General features: G+C 41.3%; 2 protein-coding genes across 2 annotated transcripts in view; one reads left to right on the top strand and one right to left on the bottom strand.

Moving 5' to 3' along the window:
• The window catches only part of LOC5567373 (vitellogenin-3), a 39979-nt gene extending 14103 nt beyond the window's left edge, over positions 1-25876 (bottom strand). The window contains exons 1-7 of the mRNA XM_021848802.1: positions 25554-25876; positions 22559-22743; positions 8825-10007; positions 8375-8768; positions 8092-8311; positions 7804-8032; positions 6577-7556 (exon numbers count right to left, since the gene is read on the bottom strand). Of these exons, the coding sequence (XP_021704494.1) occupies positions 6577-7556; positions 7804-8032; positions 8092-8311; positions 8375-8768; positions 8825-10007; positions 22559-22743; positions 25554-25587 (3225 nt within the window). The 5' untranslated portion in view covers positions 25588-25876. The remainder of the gene's footprint in view (positions 1-6576; positions 7557-7803; positions 8033-8091; positions 8312-8374; positions 8769-8824; positions 10008-22558; positions 22744-25553) is intronic.
• LOC5567374 (arginine kinase) lies at positions 545-6528 on the top strand. Its single transcript, XM_001657339.2, has 3 exons — positions 545-791; positions 861-1836; positions 5850-6528. Exons 1-3 carry the CDS (start codon positions 783-785, stop codon positions 6272-6274), a joined length of 1410 nt encoding a protein of 469 aa, XP_001657389.1. The 5' UTR covers positions 545-782; the 3' UTR covers positions 6275-6528.
• Positions 25877-26103: the final 227 nt, after the last annotated feature.

Genomic DNA, 26103 nt, shown 5'->3' with positions numbered 1-26103 from the left:
CTACACAATGGCCCCGGGTAGCACAGGAAGGACACAATACTGAGATGTGCGCCCTGGTACTCCATAGGCTCCGTTTGCGGTTAGGTTTTCTTTTCGAACTCCCCTAAAAAATCATTCTTAGGCACGGTAAGCATGAAGCTGCGTCATACCATGAATTAGAGGTCATCTGTGAGGTAGACTTTTGACACCGGAACTGGCAGTCCGTAGTATTAATTCTTATCCAATTGAAACAACCGCTACCGACACTACGCGGCTATCTAGGTTTATCGGGAAAAAGAAGTAAAAATTGATGATTAACTCCTGACGTGCTCAAGCAGCTAATAAGAATGGTATTTCCATAAAGACCAACGGCTTCCAATCCAAACTAATCCGTCATCGAGCGTAGCTTAATCAATACAAAAGAGATAAAAAAGACAACAAACTTATAAAAGGGCGGTATTGATTGCCTTCCACTGTCCCCCTGCAAGGACAAACACGTTTTCCCGCCCACAATCATTTCCCGCGTTTTTCCCCCTCCGAAGGAAAGCAACAAAGTAACCGCATGCCATCAGCAACGTTTGTGACCGCGACCTCGTGGCATTTGATGTTGATTTCGTTGTCGCCATGGCGATCCCTCTTTCTCTACGCAGGAATTTCCTATTTTCTCGATTCAGTAGGCCATTGTTTGGATGGTTCCATCAGGGTGAAAATTTAACTTTGGAACTTGATCCCGATTGGATGTAAAAATTCTTGTGTTCCGTGAGAAATTCTAGTAAAATTTGCAGCCTGTAGAAATTTCAACCATGACTTCGGTAAGTTTGTCCATTTGGTTATGGTCTTTACTATCCTTATTTAATTCCCGATTAATTTCCCCCGTGAAGCTGGAGCAAAAGCGTGAAGCCTTCCGAAAGTACCTGGAATCAGCAGGGGCCATCGATTGTCTCTCGAAGGCCCTCATCAAACTGTACCAAGAGCAGGAAAAGCCAGACGATGCGTGCAAATTCATCCGGCAGATCATGTGCGAGACTTGTCCTACGGACGAGGAAGTGGCCACCATGATAGTGGACCTGGAAAACGCCAAGCAGGAAATTTGCTGTCTCAAACGGGAAATCATTTCCTACAAAGGGGAACTCCGGCGGTCGGACAGCGAAGTGGCCTTGGCCCTCGAGGAAGGTTTCGCGAAGCTCCAAGAGGACGAAGAATGCTCGTCTCTGCTTAAGAAGCACCTCACCCAGGAAGTGTTCGATGAGCTGAAACAGAAGAAAACGACACTCAAATCGACCCTGCTGGATTGCATCCAATCCGGGCTGGAGAACCACGATTCCGGAGTTGGGATCTACGCTTCCGATGCCGAGTGCTACGAACTGTTTGCTCCGCTGTTCAACCCCATAATTGAGGCATATCACGGAATCAACCTGGAGGAAGCGCCGCATCCGTCTTCCGACTGGGGAGATGCCAGTACCTTCGAAAACCTGGATCCGGAGAACGAGTTCATCATATCCACGCGGGTTCGTTGTGGCCGATCCATTGAAGGCTTCCCCTTTAATCCACGCCTTAAGATGGCCATGTACGAGGAGATTATGGAACGTATTAAAACCGTACTGACGGGACTGGAAGAAGACGACCTTAAAGGCGAATTTCACCCGCTGGAAACCATGTCGGATGAGCTGAAGCAACAGCTGATCGACGATCACTACCTGTTCAAGGAGGGCGATCGGTTCCTGCAGTCGGGCAATGCGTGCCGGTTTTGGCCGATTGGAAGGGCCATCTACTACAACGAAGCGATGAGCTTTGTCGTGTGGGTGAACGAGGAGGACCACTTGCGGATCATTTCCATGGAGAAGGGTGGCGATTTAGGTGAGTTTTGGATCAACATTCGGGAGTTAAAGGGATGTCGATACTCTTAAAATCCATTATTTGTTTCTTCTGTCTGGTGTAATGTCTCCTCTGGGACCGAGCCTGCTTCTTAGCTTTGGTGGTCTTATTAGTTATTAACTGAGAGCTTTCTTTGCCTAGAGACTACTTTTTCATATGCACATCGTTTGTTTAGAAGGGGAAAATTTGGGGGTGGGGGGATCTTGAGCCTTCGTGCTTACTAATAGTAGGCATAACTCCGTGAATTACTGTTTATATCAACTTCTTCTTCATTCTTTCTGGCGTTACGTTCCAACTGGGACAGAGCCTGCTTCTCAGCTTAGTGTTCTTATGAGCACTTCCACAGTTATTAACTGAGAGCTTTCTTTGCAAATTGACCATTTTTGCATGTGTGTATAGTATGGCAGGTACGAAGATACTCTATGCCCTGGGAATCGAGAAAATTTCCAACCCGTTAAGATCCTCGACCAGTGGGATTCGAACCCATGACCCTCAGCTTGGTCCAGCTGAATATATCAACTTAGAAATAGCTAATAATCGTCAAAATTCAACAACAATTTGGCTGAAACGAAACAGTAGCTTCTGGATTTCTTCAAACAGATTCATTATTTGAAATATCTCCTAGAAATTTTCTAGGGATACCTTCGAGACATCATAGATCTTGAGTAATTTATAAACTTTTATCTTAAACGAGAAGTACAAGATAAAATTCCTAAGAAACTTTTGCATTTTCCACTTTTGCTGTTACACTAAGGTGGCGTGAGGTTAGAACTGTCGATCTCCTATAGCGAGGTGACAATTATCGACTCGAGTGGAAGTGATCTTCACGGCGAGTCACTTCAACTTTATGCAATTGCTGTAAAGCGCGACTGTTCTCGTTGAAGATCATAAGACTTATAAAGTGTCTTGCTGGTGAACGTTGACCCCGAACCTTTGGCCGTTGACCCATGTCCATCTACATCAGGGCTGCCCAACGTACGGCCCGCGACCCCATTTTGTGCGGCCCGCGGAGGGTTTTAAGAATCTTCTCCTACTTGGCTCGTTGACTATTCTACCTGTTTCCTTGTCTTGACAAAAATTGTTAACTTAAAAGTTATTATTAACAAAAAATGAACAGATTACAAAATTACCAACTTGAAGACAGGATTTTATCGAAATCTTTGCCAGGATTCTCGAAGAATTCTTGACACGACTTTATCGGCAGGATTCTCACCGAATATTTAACAGAACTCCATAGACTTCTGGCAAGGACACGTAATTTTCTAAAATTCTGGGAAATCACAACCTTAGGTAAGAATTTGACAAAGTCTCAGAAAAAATTGTAATAGAATTATGAGAATATTTTTGTTTTAGAAATCTCTACTTTCTCAGACATTTCAAGGTAGGATTTATAAATGATAATTTGGCGAGATTCTGAAGGAATCCTTGGCACAATTCTTCTAATATCCTGGAAAGAATTTTTACTTAATTCTCCCATGGTTTCGCAAAAACTTTATCAGGAAACTCACACGTTTCGATTCGTGATCTTAAAATAAAATTCTAGGTAGGATTTTGAGAATGATCTTATAATTTTCCCAGAATCTTAAAATTCTGGGGTTCATTCATCAACATATCCTGAGCAATCGTTTTGCATGATTTTGAATGGGACTTTCACTATATCCAGCAGGATGCTTAGCAGTTTTTTTTTACAAAAGTTATATGCTGATATTTTTTCAGATTTCATGTCAACATTTACGCACATAGCCCGCCACGTAAAATTGTATCTGCGATTTGGCCCGTAGCTTAAAAAGGTTGGGCAGACATTCTACTCTAACCTACAAACGTTTTCTTTTTCTTTACAATACATTTACGAAACTGAACGCGACAAATCGCTCCCAAGACGACAATTCGTCCGCTAGAGAATTCATTTATCAACCCAATGGTATTTATAGGGGCAGCGGAGAATGTCCCGAAACGTGTTTTATTCAAGCGCAAAAATCGCTCAGGCGAAAGTTCCTATGAAACTAACCTCACATATCCTGGTTTTCCAACCTCGAATATCGTTGTGATGTGATGTCAAATCTGAAACTTTTACATTTCTTTTTGAATGGGTTACAATCATTTATAGATATATTTTCGGGAATGCAGCGAAAATTTTCAAAAATATAAGTTTTGCTCACGTTTTTTGCATGATGTTCATTTTACCAACATAGTGCAGGTAAAATGAACATTTAAATTCTTTTTTGCTAGCGATAAAAATATGTGAAAATTTAGCTATTTTTGTCTGAATTCGTGTTCCTGTTTTAGCTAACATCCCTGTTTTTGATCTTGTGCGATAAAACTATACATATTCCTCGTTTTTCCATCAGAAACAAGATGATTTCCTTAAGGTGTTCATTTTACCACCCCTTCCCCTATGTGAGGTTAGTTTCATTGAAACTTTCGCCTGTGCGATTTTTGCGCTTGAATAAAACACGTATCGGAACATTCTCCGCTGCATCTAAAGTATCATTAGATAGAGAAATGAGTTTTCTACCATTGGATCTCATTCATTTTCATACATTACTTCACTTAGGCGGTGAAAATAAATATATTCTTCCGAATGTTTTGAAACCACGAATGGGTTTGACATCGCTTTCGAAAACCATAATCATGACGACAGCAGCACACCCCAGCGGACGAATTAACGTTTTGGGAGCGTGTCAAGCCTGGGAGAATACTCACATTTATTCATCAATCAAGAAAATTAACACTTATTTACAATGGCTTCGCGGACCCCCTCAGAGGTCTTCACGGCCCCTTAGGGGTCCACGGACTACCGGTTGGGAAACCCTGCTCTAGATCATAATCACTGCAGAATGAGTGATCACGTGGTAATTATCCAAACTTTTAACCCGTAGGCTACGGGGCTGACATACAAAATTCAAATTGCTCGTGTTTGAGCATAACTCAACATTTTTTAATGAAATTTTGAGGATTGCTTCACTATTAGTTGTAGTTTTATGAGTAATGAGAAAGTATACATTCGGAGGATTGTTGACAAAGTTATTCCAGAACATCTCTGGGTCAAGTAGGGTAAAAAATACATAAACTTCCTTTTAGAACTCATTCATTATTTGGAAACTAAATGTTTTCATACAAAAAGTGTTATTTGTAATAAGTTACGATGCACCAGGGGATTTAGAAATGTATAATTAACCTAGAATAATGCTAAGGCCTGTTGATAAACTCGAGTGACATATCCGAGTCGAGCAAGTCGTTTTTGGTCGACTCGACTTATAAAATAGGGCCCTATATTTCGATGTTCCTTAAGGTAACACGGGAGCCCGTGTTATTTTCCCCAAGGCAGGTTCATTGTACTCTGTAGTCAGAGGGGCTGAATCCTTCTTGATTTCCCTATCTTTTGTCTCACTCTAACAATTTTCATCAAAACTTTGCAGAAGCAAATCTCGAATTTCAGTGAACCGATGAAGCTGAAAATTTAATTGGTTGTACACTACATATATGGAACAGTTCCCGTTCGATTTTGGCATCATGCTAAACATTTTCATGTTACCTTAATCGAACCGTGCCAAAATCGAACGCTTGTTTTATCAAAAATTTTATCACAGTAAAAAAAACTCGCTTTTCGTTCACAACAACGGTGGTTCTGGCGGTGCCACATCGCGCGACGACTGGAAGGTTGAATTTACCCATTTTTAACATGGTAAGCCTCAAAAAGACCCAAAGAAACATTGAGATTAACAGGATTGGTGACTGACCCATGATCCATTTTTTTTTTGCATATGTATTTCCAAAATTGAATTTCCCATACAGTCAACTCTACAAATTTTAAATCTTTAATCAATTGATATTAATGGATTAACCTAGGTGCGAAGATCGTTTTTTCACTAACTTCGCCGCGTGGTTGTGAAAAATCGATCTCGGCTCAACGCAATGCGGACATTAGACCAGAAAAAAGAAGACATTAATATTGAGTGTCACTCTAATTCATCACTTTCTCTCACACATCATAGGTGCCATCTATCAACGCTTGGTCCATGCGGTGGAAGCCATCGGCAAAGACGTGGCATTTTCGCGCCATGACCGCTTTGGCTTTCTGACCTTCTGTCCTTCCAATCTGGGCACAACAATCCGAGCATCAGTTCACATTAAGCTACCCAACCTCGGCTCTAATCGAGCCAAACTGGAGGAAGAAGCCGCGAAGTTCAACCTGCAGGTACGTGGAACCCGTGGAGAACATACCGACTCGGAGGGGGGCGTCTTTGACATATCCAACAAACGACGACTAGGCCTAACAGAGTTCGATGCAGTCAGCGAGATGTACAACGGTATCAAACAGCTGATTGATTTGGAAAAATCTACCGAACCTGGTGAAGCCCCACCAGCTGATGATTCAGCACCCGCAGAAGACGACTCCGCAGAACAACCCGCGGAGTGAAACGCTGAACCTGATCAAATCATTTGACAAACGCTAATTTACCAAATACCTAAAAGTTTGAAACTGTAAGGCAATCGTAGGCTTATGCGCGTATCGCTACAACTTGAGGCAATCAGGTTTCATTTTTCGTTGAACCCAAACCAAAGAGCTCAAAATCAGTTCACACCGCTATGTACACCAATGCGCTGTGCAATGTTCTGTAGTAAAATATAGTCACACGTAACATGGCCCACATGGGGACATTGAAAATTGATTATAATTGAGTTTAATTAAATCGGAAAGAGAATCGAAAGAACACTCACCTTCCAGTTGGAACTGTTCCACTCCTGACGGGTTAGCGAAAAGAAGAACTTGGCCGCATTGTTGCTCTTGTAGTCGGTGTATTGCGACGTGAGCTCCCACTTGTGCAGAACTTTGACTTCGTCGCGGCTGCCTTCGCCTTCCGGTTTCGGGATGGTGTGCGCCAGAATCAGATTAACGCGGAACACTTCGTTCTCCGGTACGTTCGGTTGCTTTGAGTAATTTTCTTCGTCCCACTTGAGAGTTCCTTGAAGACGAGTTTTCTGTTTGTTGGACACGAGCAGAGTCAAATGCTTATCGCGCCCGATGTGGATCGTATTCAGTTGAATCAGGTTGATGACCCTTAGAACGTGGTTGACCAAGGAAAACGGTGCACCGGATAGGACCTTGGCGTTATCCAGGACATCCGTTTCCAACATAAACATTACGTTGTCTTTGGTGTAATCCTCGTGAGCTCTGGCCATGAACTGAATACCCAAGTCTTCAAATGCGTAACCAAAGCCAGCTATTTCCTCTTCCTTCGGTTCAAGTCTATCCCTTTGCACCAGAGAGTCCGAAGGGATGTTTCTCGTTCTACTCTTTAGCGATATTCCACTGGTCAATCCATCTGGGCGATAGAACGCATAGCTAATGGACTTACTAGCAATATCCCACACGATTTCGTTATTGATGGGGATATACACTAGGAAGCCTTGCTCGCGAATGGTTGAATATTCGATGTCCTCGATCGGGTTGTAGCTTCTGATTTTGACGACGGCGTAGGACGAATATCGCAGATCTACCTGGTTACTGCGAGCCACCTTGTCCATCATCATCTGTTGAGTGGTGTTTCCTCGGATGGTCGCCAGGACGGTATTCTCAATCAGAATGTCCGCTGGGGTTCCGATGAGCGTCGGCAAGGCATATTTGATCATGAACGGGCGTCGAACGATTTGCATGTTGATGTGGCTGTCCCTCAGCAGGAAATTGATCCGGTTGATTACTGGTCGAAAGAAGAAGGTTTGTATAATTATGGACGGAAAGCAATGTATTAAAATACGAAATAAAAAAAGAGGAGACATCAGGAGATAGGAGTGATTCTTTAATTGATTTGCAACGGAATCGCAAAAAGACTGTTTTGGTAGAGACTTAGCAGACCATCCATTGAGTATAGAGACTTTCCAGAGACTTGCATAGTGGGCCAGGGACCTGCCCAGCCCTGAATTGAATGATGTTTGCATTATACTTACGATCTCCGTCCGTCAGATTATGGAAAGTAGTTTGGTTGAGATGGTACGACAGGACGGCTTTTCCCTCAAACTGGACGATGAACTCAAAGTGAAGCGGCGTTGGGTTCGAGGTGGGCATTTTCATCGATTTCAAAATGTTGGTTAACCGATCGAGCTTCAGATAGCCAGAGTTGAGCTTGGTTAACCGATGAATGACGGCATCCGTTAGACCACGTGCTTTGATGTAGAGCTAAATAGAAGAAAGGGGTTAGAATATTGTTGTTTATAAGACACGTCACTTCCACATACCCCCAGTTGTCCAGTGAATCGACCCAGAGCTTCGGTGTCAAATTTGATATAAGCCATCATGGGCAGATCGGTCCTATGACTTCCGATCAGTAGGGCCTGCAGCATCGATCCAATGTGGAACTTGCGATCCCTATAATCGAACAGATAGTTTCCCGTTACCCAGTATTTGGACGGTGGTGCCTTGGGAAGCTGTCGGGTCATGTAGGCAAGGAGTTGTTTCCTAGGAATACGAATAGAATTTTATCAGTGGTACAAGATAGAACTGATGATTTTGTAAACCTACAAATGCTGATAGCAAGGATAAGTCGTTTCCGAAATGCTGAGCACCGTCGTTCGGTAGAAGTTGATCATGTGTGGATCGTTTTCGGTCTTGATCACGCTGTACAAGCCCAGCAGCCGGCCAGGAGTCGGGTTGGATATCAGTAGCATCGTAAAGGCAGCTACTCGCAACTGTAGGGGGCTCGATTTCGAGTGGAAGATGGGCCAATACGTTTCATAAACCTGGTTCGGCCGCAGATGAGCCGTTGGCATTGTTGCCCACATGGCCAAGAAGCGAATGTCGGTGTTCTGCGGATAGTCTGCCTTGATGATCGGATCCAAGTATTCGGCTACGTTCTCTAGCTGTAGATTTCCCAGCGCCTCCAAGTAGAGCATTTGCTGTTCGTATTCGAAACTATCTGCAGAAAGAATCTGATTAGAATTTCTCCTATCATACACACGCCACCAAACTTACTCAAAAACATATCGAAGTAGATCTTGACGTACTTCTCGAAATTGTCGGCAGTCATTTTACCAGCAATAAACGTGTTGTAGATCATTGTGGCGTAGCTCAGAACTGCCGCATGCTTGATATCTGGACGATCAGTACCAAAACTCAAGAAAACCTCACACTCTTTGACCACCTCGTACGACGGTTCGGACATGTAGAACGGTAAAGAGATCAATAGTTGCACAGCGGTCGCTGGGTTGACTTGCTGGTTTATGATCAAATCTCGCGTTAACAATATAGTTGGAGAGGTTCCCGTTCTAGGAATAATTTCCAGCAAAATATTCCTGGCTGTTTCTTGTCGATATGAGGTTCCCAAATCAATCTCTTCGAACAACAATTTCAACGTTTCCAGATCCATCGTCCCCATTAATCGTATGATTTCCGAAACAGTCTCATCGTATGGTTCTATCAATTTGGAATCTACCGATTCCAAATTATCGGCCAAGGTATTCAACAAGTCAGCCGTCTTCTTCACCAAGCTTTCCTTCGATTTGGGGCTTCTTCCTCCAGTAGCCTCTTCATCCGGGCTTACAAACAGCATGGGACTGAACAGAAGCGACATTCCTTGAGCGATGTTGAACACTTGTTCCTGTTCTTCAATGACACTGTGTGCTTCATACTTGAGTTGAATCTTTGTGTACAAGAACTGGGGATAGTAAGACTCAAACGTCCGCACGTTAGTCCGCATTGTCCCGTCCATTTCCAACAGCATGTAACGATACGGTTCCACTTTCTTCAGCTTGTAGTTCGCTATCCTGGAAGTGATTGCCTGGTTCTGCTTGTTGGCGGTGCAAATGTTCAACGGGATGTTACTCCTCGTCAAATAGATCGCACCCGGATAGATATTGCAGCTGCCCATATCGTAGGTTTTGGAGATTTCAAACACATTGGACTTGTTCACCACAAAGTACTCCGTCGGGCAGCTTCCGAAGATGCCCTGTTCGTCTACCACGTAAGCTCCTGGACTATCGCCGTAGGCCTGCAGAAGCGACGCCACCGCCCGCTTAATGTTTCCGGACCAGATGGGTTCGTTTTCTTTGAATAAGACACTCAACACGGAACTGTCATTGGCCAGGGCTACCCGGAACGGTTCCAGCAGGGCGCTCACATTGCTCTGATTCGGGAAATAATCGTCGTCTAGGGATATCTAGGATGAGATAAGGTATTGAGCATTATTGGGATATGGAAGTATCCTCAGAAGATGCTTGAGTTGAAATAGTGTAAGTTAAATATAGGTGTCCTCAATTCAAATTGATCAATACTTCTAGATACTAGGATTTGACTTTATTCTTCTTCTTGGCATTAACGTCCTCACTGGGACAGAGCCTGCTTCTCAGTTTAGTGTTCTTATGATTCTTTGCCAAAGTTGTCATTTTCGCATTCGTATATCGTATGGCAGGTACGATGCCCGGAAATTTCAGCATGGCTTTGCTTTGTAGCCGAGGACTCTAACTACTAACTTTATATTTATATGTAGGGGAAGGGGTGGTAAAATGAACACCTTAAGGAAATCATCTTGTTTCTGATAGAAAAACGAGGAATTTGTGTAGTTCTATCGCATAACATTGAAAATAGGGATGTAATATATAGCAGCGACATGGATTCAGACTAAAATAGATAAATTTCCCCATTTTTTCATCGCTATCAAAAAGCGATGCAAATGTTCATTTTACCTGCACTGCACTATGTGGGTAAAACGAACAGCAGTTGGTGGTAAAATGAACACCACACAAAAAACGTGAGCAAAACAAATATTTCTGAAAATTTTCATTGCCCACCAAAAATAATATCGGCTGTTCTTTAGCGATGCATTTATAAATAGTTGTCAATATAATAGTCTAGTGCCATTCCAGAATAAGTTGATCATCAATTGATATGACGCTTTTGAAAGAGGGCGGTAGAGGTCTCTGACATTAACATGTGAAAACAAATTCAGTACCAGCATTATCAGCAGTTCGAAAAATGTAACAATGAATCTGTGAAGACAGCCATCCTCACATAATTAAATTAATATATCTTTGATAACAAGAACACGAATTCAAATAAAAATCAAGTAGTAAATTGTATTTCATTAGCGGCTTCCAGGCTAGTACCGTTATCTTATATCATTGAGTAAAATATATTTTGAAGTAGGGGACACTTCGTCATACAGAGGAGTTTTCTACTTACGAATCTTTAGAATCTTTTTGTCATATACATTAGCGACAATTTGATAGACAATGACCTCCAACGAACAAGAGAAGACGTGCTTAACCTCAACTAATTATAAAAAAAATGTATGGTGTTGATTTGTCGAATCCATTAATGATTGTAACCCATTCAAAAAGAATTATAAAGGTATCAGATTTGACATCATATCATACCGATATTCACCTCACTGAAAAACCTGAAGCCTTCCGAGCTTAAAGTTACGTCAGTTCTAATTTTCAAACGTGCACTCAAAATAATCCAAACGTCATTGTTACGTGAAAACATACGTGATTTTTTTCCATCTCACTTTTCACGTAGCTCTTACGTTACTCATAGGTAGCCCAGAATGAACGCATGAACTTTTGAACTTCGTCCATTCTACCGTCGCTAAACGTAAGAGCTACGTGAATTTTCCGGTAGCCTTTACAAAGCGTTTCAATAGGACCTAGATGGTTTTGCATTAAATTTAACTGTAATAAAGACCAATCTTATTTCTGATAGGTTTTGGAAGAAAACTAATTTCCAATTGGAAAATGTAAACAAACTTAACAGATTGTGATCTTTTTATTGTCAATCTGAGCATTTTGATCCCTGTTTGTTTCCCCAATTTTGTAAGTTTGGTCTGTCTTGTTGTAGCCTTCGCGTGCTATAATTGATAGAGGTTATAAATCACGTACAAAATATGAAGTAATGCACGGATTCTTCGGTATTCAAAGCATATTTACCTTGAAATCAATCTTACACAGGGTTCAAAGCAGCAGCAGCTTCTGAAGTTTTTCTAAAATCAAGCGGGCGCCATCTTTGGATTTGAGCTCAACAGTCAACACCGAATGTACGTACACTATGCAGATGTCAAAATGAACTCAGGCACCTACGTGAATTCCACGTAAGCGTGATAGGTAACCTCAGTAAACATTACCGAGTCACTATTTGATTGTTATGAATGGTTTAGTGATCTTTATCTTAGTTAGGTGAAGTGGAGGTAAAATGAATTTGCAAAGATCTACGTGATTTTTCACGTAGCAATGACGTTTCGATTTTTTTGAGTGTGGTTTTCTATAATCTTAGTCAAGCATGGGAAAATTCACTCACTCACCCGAACGCTACCGATAAAATATCTGCAAAGTATCTGCTGCCACCGAATGTTCAATGACTGCCGAACGCTACTAGGGTGAGCGCAATCCCGACGAATCGTAAACGATTGAGATAAACCGAAAATGAAAAGATATACGGAGCGGAGAGAGCACCTATCCTATCTTAAATTGGAGACACGAAAGAACGCGTTCGCCATTCGATCACTGAAAGCTTCCTGCGGAATGTACAGATTTTGCGTTCACTGAAACATTTCGCCTTGTGTATTACCAGTCAGTGAACGCTCTTCAGCTCTCATATACGAATGCCACTCGTGCGGAATCGGAATGTAAAGAATCATTCGCTACAGCAATCGGATGCCTTCGGCACAAGGAGTCGGTAGTGAATCATTCTGTTGCCGTTTTTGTCTAACTTGTCGCTCGGCGAACAAGAAGAAAGCGCATTGGAAATTGAAACACTCAGTTTGGTCGGAGAAACGGAAATCTCGCTCTTGACCGCTTGTGGATGTGAGCGAGAGAAATGCAATATTCGAGTGAATGTTTCCCATGCTTGATCTTAGTTTTTGTTGATATTTTCACTTCAATTGACCTACGTATGAACTCGAACACTCAGATTTATGCTCTAAATCGTCCGTGCGTGATAAAAATTCATCGAAATTTGTTTTTCCTCGGTAAAAGGCACGGTGTTCATTTTACCACCCCTGTTCATTTTACCACCACTTCCCCTATGCACAATAATCAAAATTATTTTTGAGCAGCATCTCAAGTAAGAATGCTTGAATCTGGAATGCTTGCAGAAGTTTTCAAAACAGTAATGGAAATTCAAAAAGTTTTGAAACATTCTACAAATTCTGGATTCTCAAACCATCGCACTGAAGGATTATATGTAGAACCAACCGAGAGAAATTATAGGAGAGCAACACCACCACACGCTCCATCCAGGCGATTATTACTATAAACGCAAAAGACGGGATTTCTTTATAGTTTAGATCTAGGTTGTAATTACGGGGTTGGTGATCTGATAGGTACCTCTTCTGTTTAATAAGCAGGCAGTTCAATCGCAGGCCTGTCCATTTCCTCGTACTTTGTAGTTGCGTCTTTCACTTATTTCTATCTCATTCTCAATCTATAACACTTAAAACTATTTATTCATAGCAATCGCTAGGTTCAGAGACGGACAAGGGCGGCTAATCAAACTCAAGCTCAAGTTTTAATCTAGGTTGCAATAAATTCCAGTAATAAGTTCGATAAGTATGTCACAGTCAATTCTCCATAACTCGATATTTAAGAGTTCATCGAGTTAGGCAAGTGTCGAGACTAAGATTCAAGGGTAGCCATGAAAACAAACTTATACTGTTTTACTCTAATTTGATATCGAGATACGAAATATTGAGCAAGGGAGAGTTGATTGTATTAAGTGTTAGTAAATTAGAGTAAAGAGGAAGAGCTATTTACTAATAAAAAAAATAATAAAATGTTTTTTTTAATCCATTAAAGAAACACAATTCAAAAATTATATTGGAAAATTACTCCAACTTGTACAACTTTTCAGCTATAGTTGCGGTTTTGAACATTGCATCAATCATTAGTTGCAATTGTTCAAATAAGAAATCCAAATACGAGACAGACATGTTGCCAGAGGCCATCCTTAGAGCAAAGTCTGCGGCTACAAAGCAAAGCCATGCTGAAGAGTTCGATTCCCGGTCGGTGTGGGATATTTTCATGACGGAAATTCCCTTGACTTCTCTGTGCATGAATATCAGCGTACCTGTCACACGAGATACGAATGCAAAAATTAAAACTTCTCAGCTAATAACTGTGGAAGTGATCTTAGGACACTAAGCTGAGAAGTAAGCTCCCAGTAGGGACGTAATGGCAACAATAAGAAGAACATGTTAGCAGAAGAAGGTAAATTTTGTTGGAGATTCCATCCACAGAGATATGGGCACGATAATCGTTCTAAGGACAATCCCAAAAGTTGGACTTATGATGGTCCCCCAAGTTGCACATACAAACTTTTTGCTACTTTCTTTCATTAGGACAGACGTCCTTAGTGTAAGAAGAGCCACCACAAATCATGCATTTAGCATCCATGCCACAATGTTTAATACCATGACCTCACTGTTCTGTTGGCATTTGCAGCACTGAGATAGATTGTGGAAATTGCCTACAGGCTTCTGGGAATGTTCCCAAGTCAGTTTTGCTTATTTCAAAGCTTTACCATTATTTAGCTAATTTTTGTTAAGGGGCACGATCCGTCATTGATTTCAGAATTTTCAAAGGCAGTTTTTTCGTTCAAAATCAAGCTTACAGGAAAATGTGTTCACTGTATTCTATTCTCCAACCGAAACACAGTGAACACATTTTCATCGAATAATTTTCAGTTTTGAACAAAAAAACTGCTTTTGAAGTTTCGATGATTACGATGACGGAGCGTTGAAAGTTAAGGCTGAATGAAGGATCATTATTAAAGTTATGTTCTCCGGTACACGCGTGTTTTATTTACAATCGTAATATTTGGCGACGAAAGCTGGGTTTTTGATTAAATTCGTGGAGAACCAGATTAAATTCGATAAAAAAAAATTAGTGTTTTGTTTCGGCACCGTGTGGATCCGAAAAAAAAGCGATTTCCGTTGAGTAACAGGGAATGCTGAGGCGAAGACCGGTCAAAAAGTGAACCTAACCTCAAATCGTCGTGCGAGCTGCTGCTAATACCGAGTGTGTGCAAGCAAGGAAATGAAGAAAAGTAAAAAGTGATTACGCCAAAGTTGCGAAAAGAAAATTGACAACAAACCTTCGCTAGCACAATTTGATGTCTCCGACACGTCATCGATCGGAACCCGTCTGAGAAAGTGGAAGCGGTCACTGGAATTATTCCTGGAAGTGAATTGTATTGCTCTTGCATCCCGAAAAAGGTCCTACTTGCTGCACTTTGCGGGACCTGAGGTGCAAGACATTTTCTATGAAATCGAGGGTCACGATGCACCACCCCCTCCTGGGTCTGACGTGTATAGAGAAGCAATTCGACTGCTGGACGCCTATTTTGCCCCTTTGGCGATCATTCCATATTACAGGTAGGGTTTTGTTCTTCTTCGTCGTAAGCGCTACTATTCGTCGTATCAAACTTTAAATGTTCCACTACGGCGGATATTCAAACTTACCTGCAACATAGATTCATTATCCAAGTGTAATTTTGTGAAAGCTGTTATGGTTTGTACACTTGTACACCAAAAATGCAATAAAACTACTGTATTTTGGTAAATAACTTCAGTTCAATTATCCACTTTGCACTTTTTCACCGAAATCGCATGGACGAACACGATTTGAGAGAAATGCTTAGCGATCGACTGAGCCACACCACTTTCCAACACAAGTTTCTTCCCGCTCCCGTGGGTGACTTACTTCGCCGGGCACTTATTTTCACTATGGAAAACCTTCGTACTTCTTCACTGAAGGATTTCATTCCAATCACACGCCGTAAAACTTCAATAAATCACCAAATTTTACGAAATTTCCCCAACCGCCGCGTATAATTGAGAATGTAAACAAAGTTCAATTCGTCGTACTGAGAAAAAAAAACTTGTGTGCATCAATGTGTGCGCGACGCTCGACGTAAAAATACGATTCCTTTGATTGTGTTGTTTTCGCTGTACTGTGAGCAAATGCCATAATTGTACGGTCAAAAGGAATTGTGTTCATATATTCGGGCTGAATTTTGATGACGAACAATTAATTTTAAAGGAAATTAGTATATGCCATCATACTGAAGGAATGGAGGGAGATGCCCGTAGATCTATATATTCTAGTAAAACATTTTATTATAGCGTTGATATGTTGTGTTTTAACCACTCAATACACACAGTGAGCCGTAAGTTGTGAGACGAATCTGGAAACTGATTGCGACGGAGTTGAAAACGATACGACGGATTGAGAATACGGTAAGATGCATTTTCTTTGCATTATTTCCAAAAACAGATCAAGGTTTATCAAAATGTTATTGTACAATACTAAAGCCGTTTTGAGAAAGAATTGTTTGGTATCGGTTTGTATCAGCATCATTATCTGCAATACTGGGAAAATTGCAGTTCTCACTGATCAATGCTTAATACGATGGATACTAGCACATCACCCTACGTGTTCAGAAGCATGAAGCAGGGAGAAGAAGAGTCGGTGGAAAAATTCGTCGGCCGGCTTCGCGAGTAGGGACGGATCTGTGACTACGGAGGAGCCCTCGACATGTGAATCACCGAACAAGTGTTTGATAACTGCCGTTCCGACGAGCTGCGCGAAATAATCCTGAAGAAAAAGCTGTTAACAGTACCTGCGATTATTGAAGAAGCTCGTATTCTGGAAACCGTTAAGCGTAACAAGGAGGAAATGAAGAAGCTATCAACCCACTCGGATGAACCGCAAGCATATCAAGTGAAACGAGAAAAAAAGAAAGAGATGTGTTTCCGGTGTGGCAATACCGGACATTATGCCAACGACCGGGGATGTCCGGCCAGGAGCAAGGTTTGCGACAAGTGCAATATTATTGGCCATTTCCGAAAGATGTGCAAGACCAAATTGAACGGCAAACGCAGTGCAGAAAAGAGAAAGAAGAACCGAGTACTACAAGTTCGTAATCTCGACGACGACGACGATCGCACGGATACCAGCGATGATGAGACTGTGAGAAGCGACAACAGCGACAGCGACGTCCAGCAAATCTGCGCCACAGGTGAAGAACATGACAAGGTTACTTGTTACGTCGGAGGAATAGAAATATTAGTAGTAGAACGCTAGTGGCGCTGTTGTCACAAAACTGATTTCAATTATTATTACCTTAAATTATGGTTTTTCATTGTTTGTTCAATACTATGTTGTTGTTTTGGTTTTCATAATTAATTTGACACTTTGATGCCCGGTACTCACGCTGTCAGTTCGTGGCAAACTAGATGTTGGTAACACGAACAGCAGCGACATTAGCATTCTTAGGTTAATGCTTCTACTGTCGGAGGTGACAAACAGGATTGGATAGTTGATTCTGGAGCCCATGTAAACGTGATTAGTCGTGACATATGGCGCAACATCAAGAGACAGGGGTGTAAAGTCAGTTGCAGTTACGAAGGCCGGAAGTTTCTGCGAGTCTACGGGAACGGCAAACTCAGAGTGCACAAAATCATCAAAGCGGACATCAGTACGCGTTCAAAAACGACATCAGTAAACGTTCAAATCATGACGTTTATGTCGTCGACAATGAGAAAGGCGCCAATCTCCTTTCCAAGCGAACGTCGATGGACCTGGGAATATTGAAAATTGAAGGTGAAGTTTTCAGCGTCGCGAAGGAGGAAGAACCACCTGTTGGAAAAGTGAAGGGTTTGCAGGTAGATGTAAAAATCGACCCCAAAGTGCTTCTAGTACAACAGCCAGCTCGACAAGGGTGGTACTGGCGGCTCTTTATTGCTACCCCAAGGTGTCGCTGGTTCTAAAATGTAAACAACCGTACTAAATTACGACCAAACAATGGTGAGGGAGTAATCAATTTTCTCGTAAACATCTATTTTGGGAATTTGGCAGAATTTCCTGATTAAATTGCCAACAGCGCACTGCACTAGCACGTAGCAAATAACTGCTTGCAAACAATTTCTTTCAAACGCATTGATTACCTGTAATTTTGCGAAGCATGATTTTTACTTTTCCGCGTTAAGCCTTAAAACTGGTTCTGGACTTAGGTTGGCGGCTTTTCAATTTTACTCCCAGTTGACAGCCGCCCTCCGCCCTTGAGCTCGACGCCTGCCGATTCCATTGGAAGAGCTAGTTGAGTGTAAATTGCAGGACTTACTTCGACAGGACATCATCGAGCCAGCTCCACTGAAAATCTCCTGGGCGTCCCCGTTGGTGGTAACTCCGAAGGATGGAGGCAGAAGTGTCCGTTTGTGCGTTGATATGAGACGTGCAAATGAAGCGGTTATTCCAGAACGGCATCCATTACCCACCTTCGACGAAATAATGCCGCATCTGGATGATTGCAAGTACTTCAGCAAAATAGATCTGGTAAAGGCGTTCCATCAGATCGAACTCGCTCCATCGTCAAGGGAGATCACTACTTTCGTCACGCCAAATGCTTATTACCGTTACAAGCGGCTCATGTTTGGCATGAACTGTGCCGCAGAAATCTTTCAACGGGAGATCGAGCGAATCTTGAAAGGACTGAATGTTCATTGATGACATTTTAGTTTTTGCGAAAACGCGAAAGGAACATTACCGAAGGGTGTGTAGTACTGGATCGGCTCAAGGAATATGGGCTAACGGTAAACATGGACAAAAGTAAGATTGGGAAGGAGTTGGTCGATTTCATGGGTCACACTCTATCGGCCAGTGGTATTTTACCGATGAACGACAAAGTTAGCGCAATCCAAGCGTTCCGTCCACCAGCGAATGTCACCGAGATGCGAAGCTTTCTTGGATTAGTGAACTACGTCGGTAAGTTCATTCAAAACCTTTCAAGTCTATCCGCACCGTTGCGTCAAATGACGGTAAAAGGATTGCCATTCACTTGGACGAAAGAAGGGAAACGTTCGTTTGAAACAATTGAATCTGCTTTGGTGAAACCTGAATATCTGGGCTATTTCAGCTCAAAGAACCCAACCACCTTATCACTGACGCTAGTAACAATGGGCTTGGAGCGGTTTTGTTACAAAACATCGTTGGCAAACCGAGGGTTATTAGCTACGCCAGCAAAAGTTTAACCAAGTCTGAAAAGAAGTATTCAACGCTGGACAAGGAGGCTTTGGCGATCGCGTGGGCTACAGACAGATTCAAAATGTACCTCACAGGGCTGCATTTTACCATATTGACTGACCACAAGTCACTGGTCAACATCTTTGGTCAGACATCCATACCTAACCAGCGACAGGAGCGTTGGGTTCTGAAGATGCAAGCGTACCGTTACAAGATGAAGTACGTTCCAGGTAAGATAAACATAGCCGACCCTCTATCTCGGCTATCCGAAGTCCTTGGCGGGAAACCATTCGACAGGAACTCAGTAGCAGACCTTTGTGCGTTTGTAGAGGTGAATAAACCAGCTGCAATAACAATGAACGAAATAATTCAACGATCACAAGAAGACGAAGAACTACAAGGTGTCAATACTGCTTTGCACGATGGAAAATGGGAAGGAAGCATCAAAAAGTACGCACCATTCAGAGGTGAACTCTGCTTCGCAAACGAAATCCTCCTACGGAAGAACAGAATAGTTGTGCCACAAGATCTCCGAGAAGTCATCTTGACGCTGGCTCACGTTGCCCAGTGAACACTAACTCGTATATGATAGCGTATAAGAGTACAATAGTGGAGGCGATATACACACATGTGCCATAAGGCTATATGCAGAATGTACGTATATCGCCTCCACCTTTGTACTCTTTTATCATATCATTTACGATCGTGTGTTATCTGGGTGGTCACCCCGGACGCGAAAAAATGAAGAGAAGATTAAGAGTAGCTGTTGGGTGGCCCGGCATCGATGGTGCTGTAGAGAAAGTCTGAGTAGAGAAAACATGCTTCAACTGTCAACTCGTTGCTCCCTTCGAAAAACCAAAGCCGTTGAGGATCAGGGACCTGCCAAGTGCGCCATGGATTCATTTCTCTGGTGACTTTCTTGGTCCACTACCGGACGGTGCTTATCTTTTTATGCTTATCGATTTATACAGCCGCTACGTTCTAGCAGAACCGATGAAGCTAACGACATCAAAGGAAATCATCAAGTTCTTGGACGAAAGCTTCACACGAATGGGGCTACCGTACATCCTGACGTTCGACAATGCTAGAAACTTTTCTAGTCAAGAACTGAAGGACTACTGTGTGGACAAGGGAATAAGACTAACGCATACTACACCATACCACCCGAGCGCAAACGGAGAATTCGAACGCCAAAATCGTTCGATTTTGAAAGCTTTAAAAATCAGCAAACAGCAGAAGACAAGCTGGAAGGAAGCTTTACAGAAATACCTGTATATGTATTCGGTCACTCCACACTCGGTAACTGGTGTTTCACCAGCACAATTGATGTTTGGTCGTCGATTCCGAGATTTGATCCCACATCTTCAGATGGAATTGTGCGATGATGAAGAGATGCGTGATCGTGACAGAATTATTAAGTACAACGCTAAGCAGTACAGAGACACTAAGATGGGAGCTAAAGAGTCCCTTATTAAAGTAGGTGATGAAGTTTTGCTCAAAAATATGAACCCGCAAAATAAGGAAAGGAACACATCCCACGTCAAGCCACTGGTACGGACAATGGAAGAGGATCTGCAACGGTTGACGGAAAAAGATGATCCCAATGAGACTGTTAAACCTGTTGGAGATTCGATTTCGCCCCAAAAACCAGAAGCACAGAGGCCTCGTAGGGAAGTAGGACGACCTCAACATCTAGATGACTTCCTTCTGTAATTAATCGTTTTTATTCACATCTTTTGAGATTTCATAAAAATGTTTCTAACTCCATCAAAGAATGAGAGATACGTTGTGATTCATTAACATAAAATGTTTTTGGCCGCACTGGACCTGAATGACGGATCATCATTGAAGTTATGTTCTCCGGTACACGCGTGTTTTATTTACAATCGTAATAATCAGTAATCATTAAACATGAAAAACCAGTTTTTTCGTTCAAATTTAAAGTTATCCTCATGAAAATCTATCACCGGATTATAGATGGCAAGTGCAATGCAATGCGGTTTCGAAAAAAAAAATGTGTATAACGGTAATAATTATTTTCCTCTTAAGGTGAAGATGAATCGAAGCCAAACCTCAAATTTTCAACCACCAGCTAGTGACCAATCGATTAAGTTTTCAGTTTAAGCGGATGTTTGGTTCTCCAGATTTGTGCTCTTGAAAATTTGAAGTTAGGCTTCGATTCATCTTTACCTTAAGGGGCAGGATCAGTCATCGATTTTGGAATTTTCAAAAGCAGTGTTTTCGTTCAAAATCAAGAACTATCACAGGAAAATGTGTTCACTGTATTCTATTCTCCAACCGAAATACAGTGAACACATTTTCATCGAATAATTTTTATTTTTGAACAGTAAAACTGCTTTTGAAGTTTCGATGATGACTATGATTACGATCACAGAGCATTGAACTGATAATATGCTTGAGAATGTTATTTAATGATAACTTAGACTGGACAAGCCCCAAGCAAATCATTTATTCAATTTTGATCTATTCAGGTGCTTCACTTGCGAGACCTTTTATGACGACGTTGAACAAATGTTCAGTTTTGTCGCCATAAGAAAATGGTGATCTTTCAGAGTTTCCGGCAAAATGTGGTATTCTACTTTCATTGCGAATTGGAAGGAAATCTCAAAATTCCCTTGTGGAGTTCAAAATCTCCTACCTAAATCCAGTAAAATCGGAAATACTGACGATTGGCGATATCCTTTGCTTTCTCACTTGAATCAAAGAGCCTGGACTTGAGACTGGTTCGATAGCAGTGTTCTTAACATTGACATGAGCTCAAGGCAGAACACATGTCACAAGCTGATGAACCTGAAACCTAGAGACAAGTACTCAATTCCCGGCATCTTCGATCTACTACGTCATAAACGTTTTTGTAACGCCTTTGAGCTTCAAATCAGTTACAATGTGTGTCGTGTTGATTGAAATCGAGGTTTCCTTTATCATGTCTAGGTATACAAAAACGCCTTTTTTATAAGTTACACTCCCGTGCAAAAGTTTGGGTTCACCCCCTCAAAAACATACAAAAGTGTTCTGTCCATATCTCTGTGATTACACGTCCAATTGAAACTCTTTAAGCCGCATTCGAAAGGCAAAGAGTTATTCTTACTTCGTATGTATTTTTCAAAAAACATTTTTTGAATTTTGTATACTAATTTTTTACTTAAAGTTGTGACATTTTTCAAAAAACATTGGAAAATCAACCCAAACTTTTGCACGATACACCATACTGAGGAATGAACCCAAACTTTTGCACGATGACTTGACTGACTGTTTCATTGATTTTGAATACTTTTCAGATTTTTCCGCCAACATTTTGTGGCGTTTCTTCAAAGAATATAAGTTTACGATTCTAATGACACTTTGATTGAAAATTTTAGTCGACCCAATCCTGAGGAAATTAAATATGATTTTTCAGTGTGTTTTTTGAAAAATGTCATTACTTTAAGTAAAAATTTAGTATATAAAGTTCAAAGAATGTTTTTGGAAAAATACATACGAAGTAAGAATAACTCTTTGCCTTTCGAATGCGACTTAGAGAGTTTCAATTGGACGTGTAATCACAGAGATATGGATTGAACACTTTTGCATGTTTTTTAGGGGGTGAACCCAAACTTATGCACGGGAGTGTACGTATTACGAAGTCTACGAAAATATCAATATTTGTCTCAGTCTATGGAAGTTCAAAACTCACCTTTACAGCCAAATTTATCGGATCATACCGCTGCACATGCAATCGCCCAATCATGGTCCACACGTAGTTAGACTGCGAATGAAGATCCGGAACCAGCGTGACATCGGCCTCCAGTCGATAGATGAGCTCGTTCTTCGGGGGAAATAAATCGAATCCATTGCTGGGCCTGATGCTGACTGATGTGACTGCAATGATCACCACGAGGATGCGACATGCAAGAGAATATTAAAACACTTTGAACTTTCATCCGTACGCGTCCAATTTGATCAATTGAATTTGCAAATTTCGAAATTTAATTGGAAGCTTCGATCGCATCAGGCACACTGCGCGATCCCGTCAGCACTACTAGCCTAGGGTCAATGGTAAATTGAGTTAGGAGTGTGTATGTCTGCGATGAAGCGCCAGCCCCCCTTTTGAGTCACAGAATCCCGTTGATAAGACGACGACGATCGAGAAACGAGCCTCATCGCAATATTAATGTTCTTATCAATGACGAAATCGTGCACGCCGGCATCCCATGTGCATCGATGCTACTTCGTCACTGTTGTTCTATGCTTTACTTGAGAGAGCGCGCACTGATAGTGACCGGGCAGGGCTGGTAGCGACTGAGTGTTTTGAAAATAGGAAGTTTAGGGACTTCTTGCTTAAATAGAGAGACCAAAAAGAAACCAAACAGAAACTAAAAAGAGCCCAAACAAGGAACAATAAGATTAGCAGGAACAATGAGATAAGAGTTTTATTCCTGAGAAAGGCTGATCAGACGTTTCTCTCACAATATTTCTGAGACTTTTTCTTTTTTGAATTCCTTGTGAAATTACGACAAGGATCCTACTCCATGTACCCCAAAACCCATTTGCAGAATGCCAGACCCCGAATGCACAGTTACTATGCATGACATTTCTACGGTTTAATATGATTAGGGGAAACTAAAAAAAGGACATTCAAGGAAATGAAATTCGGGATCATGGCATTTGGGATAGAATCACGACAAGTATTCAGGTATGCGCCCATTTTTTTCTTCAGGAATTAAAGCTATAAGATTTCTTCAGGAGTTATTCAGTGATTATTTTACAGACTTTTTATGGTATTCATTCAAGAATTGTGTTTTGTATACATTCAAGGTTTCAACCTTAGGGTTACCCAAGAGAATACCTCAGAAATTCAAAAGGAAATCTAAAGATTCTTTCAGTTGTTTTTTTTTTCAAAAATGTTAGCAAGTGGTACATGGTGACACTAAAGAGATTCCAAAGAAATGTTCGGATTGTAGTCAGATCCTAGTCAAATATTTACACGGTTTACTGATAGCTTAAATTCTTCAGGAGTTCATCCATTGATGCCTATACAATGCCTACATTGATTTCCCTAGGACTTCCATCAAAATTCTCGTTTGGAACGCTTTCAAGAATTCAACCAGGAATTTCTTCAAAAATGCCTCCAGGGATTCTTGTAGATGTTTTGAAGATGTCCTGAATAAATCGTTAAAATAATGATTAAAAAAAAACGATCGATTTCTGAACATATTTACATGCTGGTATCGATTAAGTCTTTTGAAAATAGAAACTTCTGAGGCCTCGTGTATGAAAAAAGAGACCGAGTAGAAACCAGGAGATACAAGTTTTTCGAATTCAGCCAGAAATTTCTTTATGGCTGTTTGCATTTTTGTAATTACGGCAAATAATACTTTTGACATTAAGACGTATTATTGCTCGTACTACAGTATGCATTTCTTTATATCCTTTGTCCACAAAATTTCATCAGAAACTAATTCTAATATTTGACAAAGCTTTTTTTGGAATTCATTTATTGATTCCTTACGGACTTCTTAACCTTATTGATGACTTTCTGGAAGGATTCCTCAAAGGTTTCCTTTGGAAGTCACAGTGTGTGTTTAATTGACAAATTGAGACATAAATTTGAACTCACGACTCCGTGTACGCTAGATCCGTGCTTCAACAAACTAAGCTACAGAACACCTTATGATTCTAGAACTAGAAAATCGGCTTAGGAGTTCTTGAAAAGTTTTCTGGATTCAACTATAGCGAATTCTTTGAGGATTCACTTGTTAGAAATCCTGTTAAGATCTTCTGAAAATCTGAAGACCTGTTGGAATAACTACTGGAGAAATTAGTAAAAAAAAATTGGTGGAAAAAGAAATCGGTGGAAGAATGAGTGGAAAAAATATCTAGAGGAATCCATGGGTAATCCTGGGATAGTCTCTGGAAAACTGTGAATGTAATTACTGTGGAAATTGCTGAAGTTTTTAGCGTTGAACTGCTCACAGATTTCTTGGAGAAATTGCTCTAAGCTCTCCTTGCTAAATTACTGAAGGTATCTCTGGAGCTTCTAAAAGAATGCACTGAGAGCAGAATGAGAAAAACGAGACTTACACACTAAGATCTTACGGTGAATAACACCGTAATCTCAACAGCTGAACAGTTCGGTGAAATAAAACACCGTAATTTCATCGGAACTTTACGGATTCCGGTGAATTTTTACCGAATACTGTGAAAAATTACCGTACTCCGTCAATTTATCTTACCGAACCGTTCAGCTGTTGAGATTTCACAGGAATCCGTAAAATAATTTAAGTGTGTAGGTTCAAATGGAGAGTTTGGAGACCTCCCATTGAAAATACAGGCTTTTTGAAGATTCGCATCAAAATAGTAACCACGTCTACAAATATAGACTTGCTACCAGCCCTGCGACCGTAGCATAATGTCTTGAATGAATCTTGCCGGGTCCAAATTCTTGTGCTCTGTTTTGAAGTTTTCGTCGACGATAGCGGAAAGAAGTGTGGGAAAGCACTATGAAATGTACTTGTCTACTGATAACGACGAGTCCAGCTGCTCAAGCGGAGGATGGCGCTTCCTTTCGAAGGAAATATTTTTAATATGATGTCATGTCTGATTTTGGGGTGAATTCGACGATTTCCGGCGTTTTTTCGTTCACAATGCGGCCTCAAATTGGTTTTAGAACGTGTAAAGGATATACTAACATGTCACAAGCACTATCCACCATGTAGCCTCCATGATGGCCAATCTTTGCGTAACTACGCACGTAGTCCTCTAAAGGACTTCACCAAGTATCTTATTCTCTAACGATCACTAGAATCACACTTTTCCATCAGAAGTTCGTCACAATCTTCAGAAGTTCTTCACAAACTGTCCTAGTGTCCTTCTTATCTTCCAACAATCTGCAGTATCCTTCTGCATGCACTGATCACCACTGTTCCAGGTACAACACTTCACTCCGTATCCTTCTTCCAGAACCAAAGAGAGACTGAACGCGCCGACGTCGAGACGATGACTGAGTAGATCGCTTCCCGGCGAGCACTATTTATTCTGCAGACTCCTCGCAGATCGACGAGCACAGATTTGAGATTCAAATTTTTTGGTTCTCCTGTCGACGGAGCGGGCTGAGAGCGGGCTCTCGTTAGAATTTCAAATTTCTTGTTCCCGAGAATTTTTGGAATATCGGATCGTAGCAGTTTAAATCTGAGAAAGAGAGGGAACGAAGAGTACTCCTACTTGGCGCGAATAAGGACT

This window comes from Aedes aegypti, chromosome 3 (genome assembly GCF_002204515.2).
Source record: "Aedes aegypti strain LVP_AGWG chromosome 3, AaegL5.0 Primary Assembly, whole genome shotgun sequence".
NCBI classification, from domain to species: Eukaryota; Metazoa; Arthropoda; class Insecta; order Diptera; family Culicidae; genus Aedes; species Aedes aegypti.
Note: the sequence above shows the minus strand (reverse complement) of the source record. Positions and strands in the feature narration are given on the sequence as shown.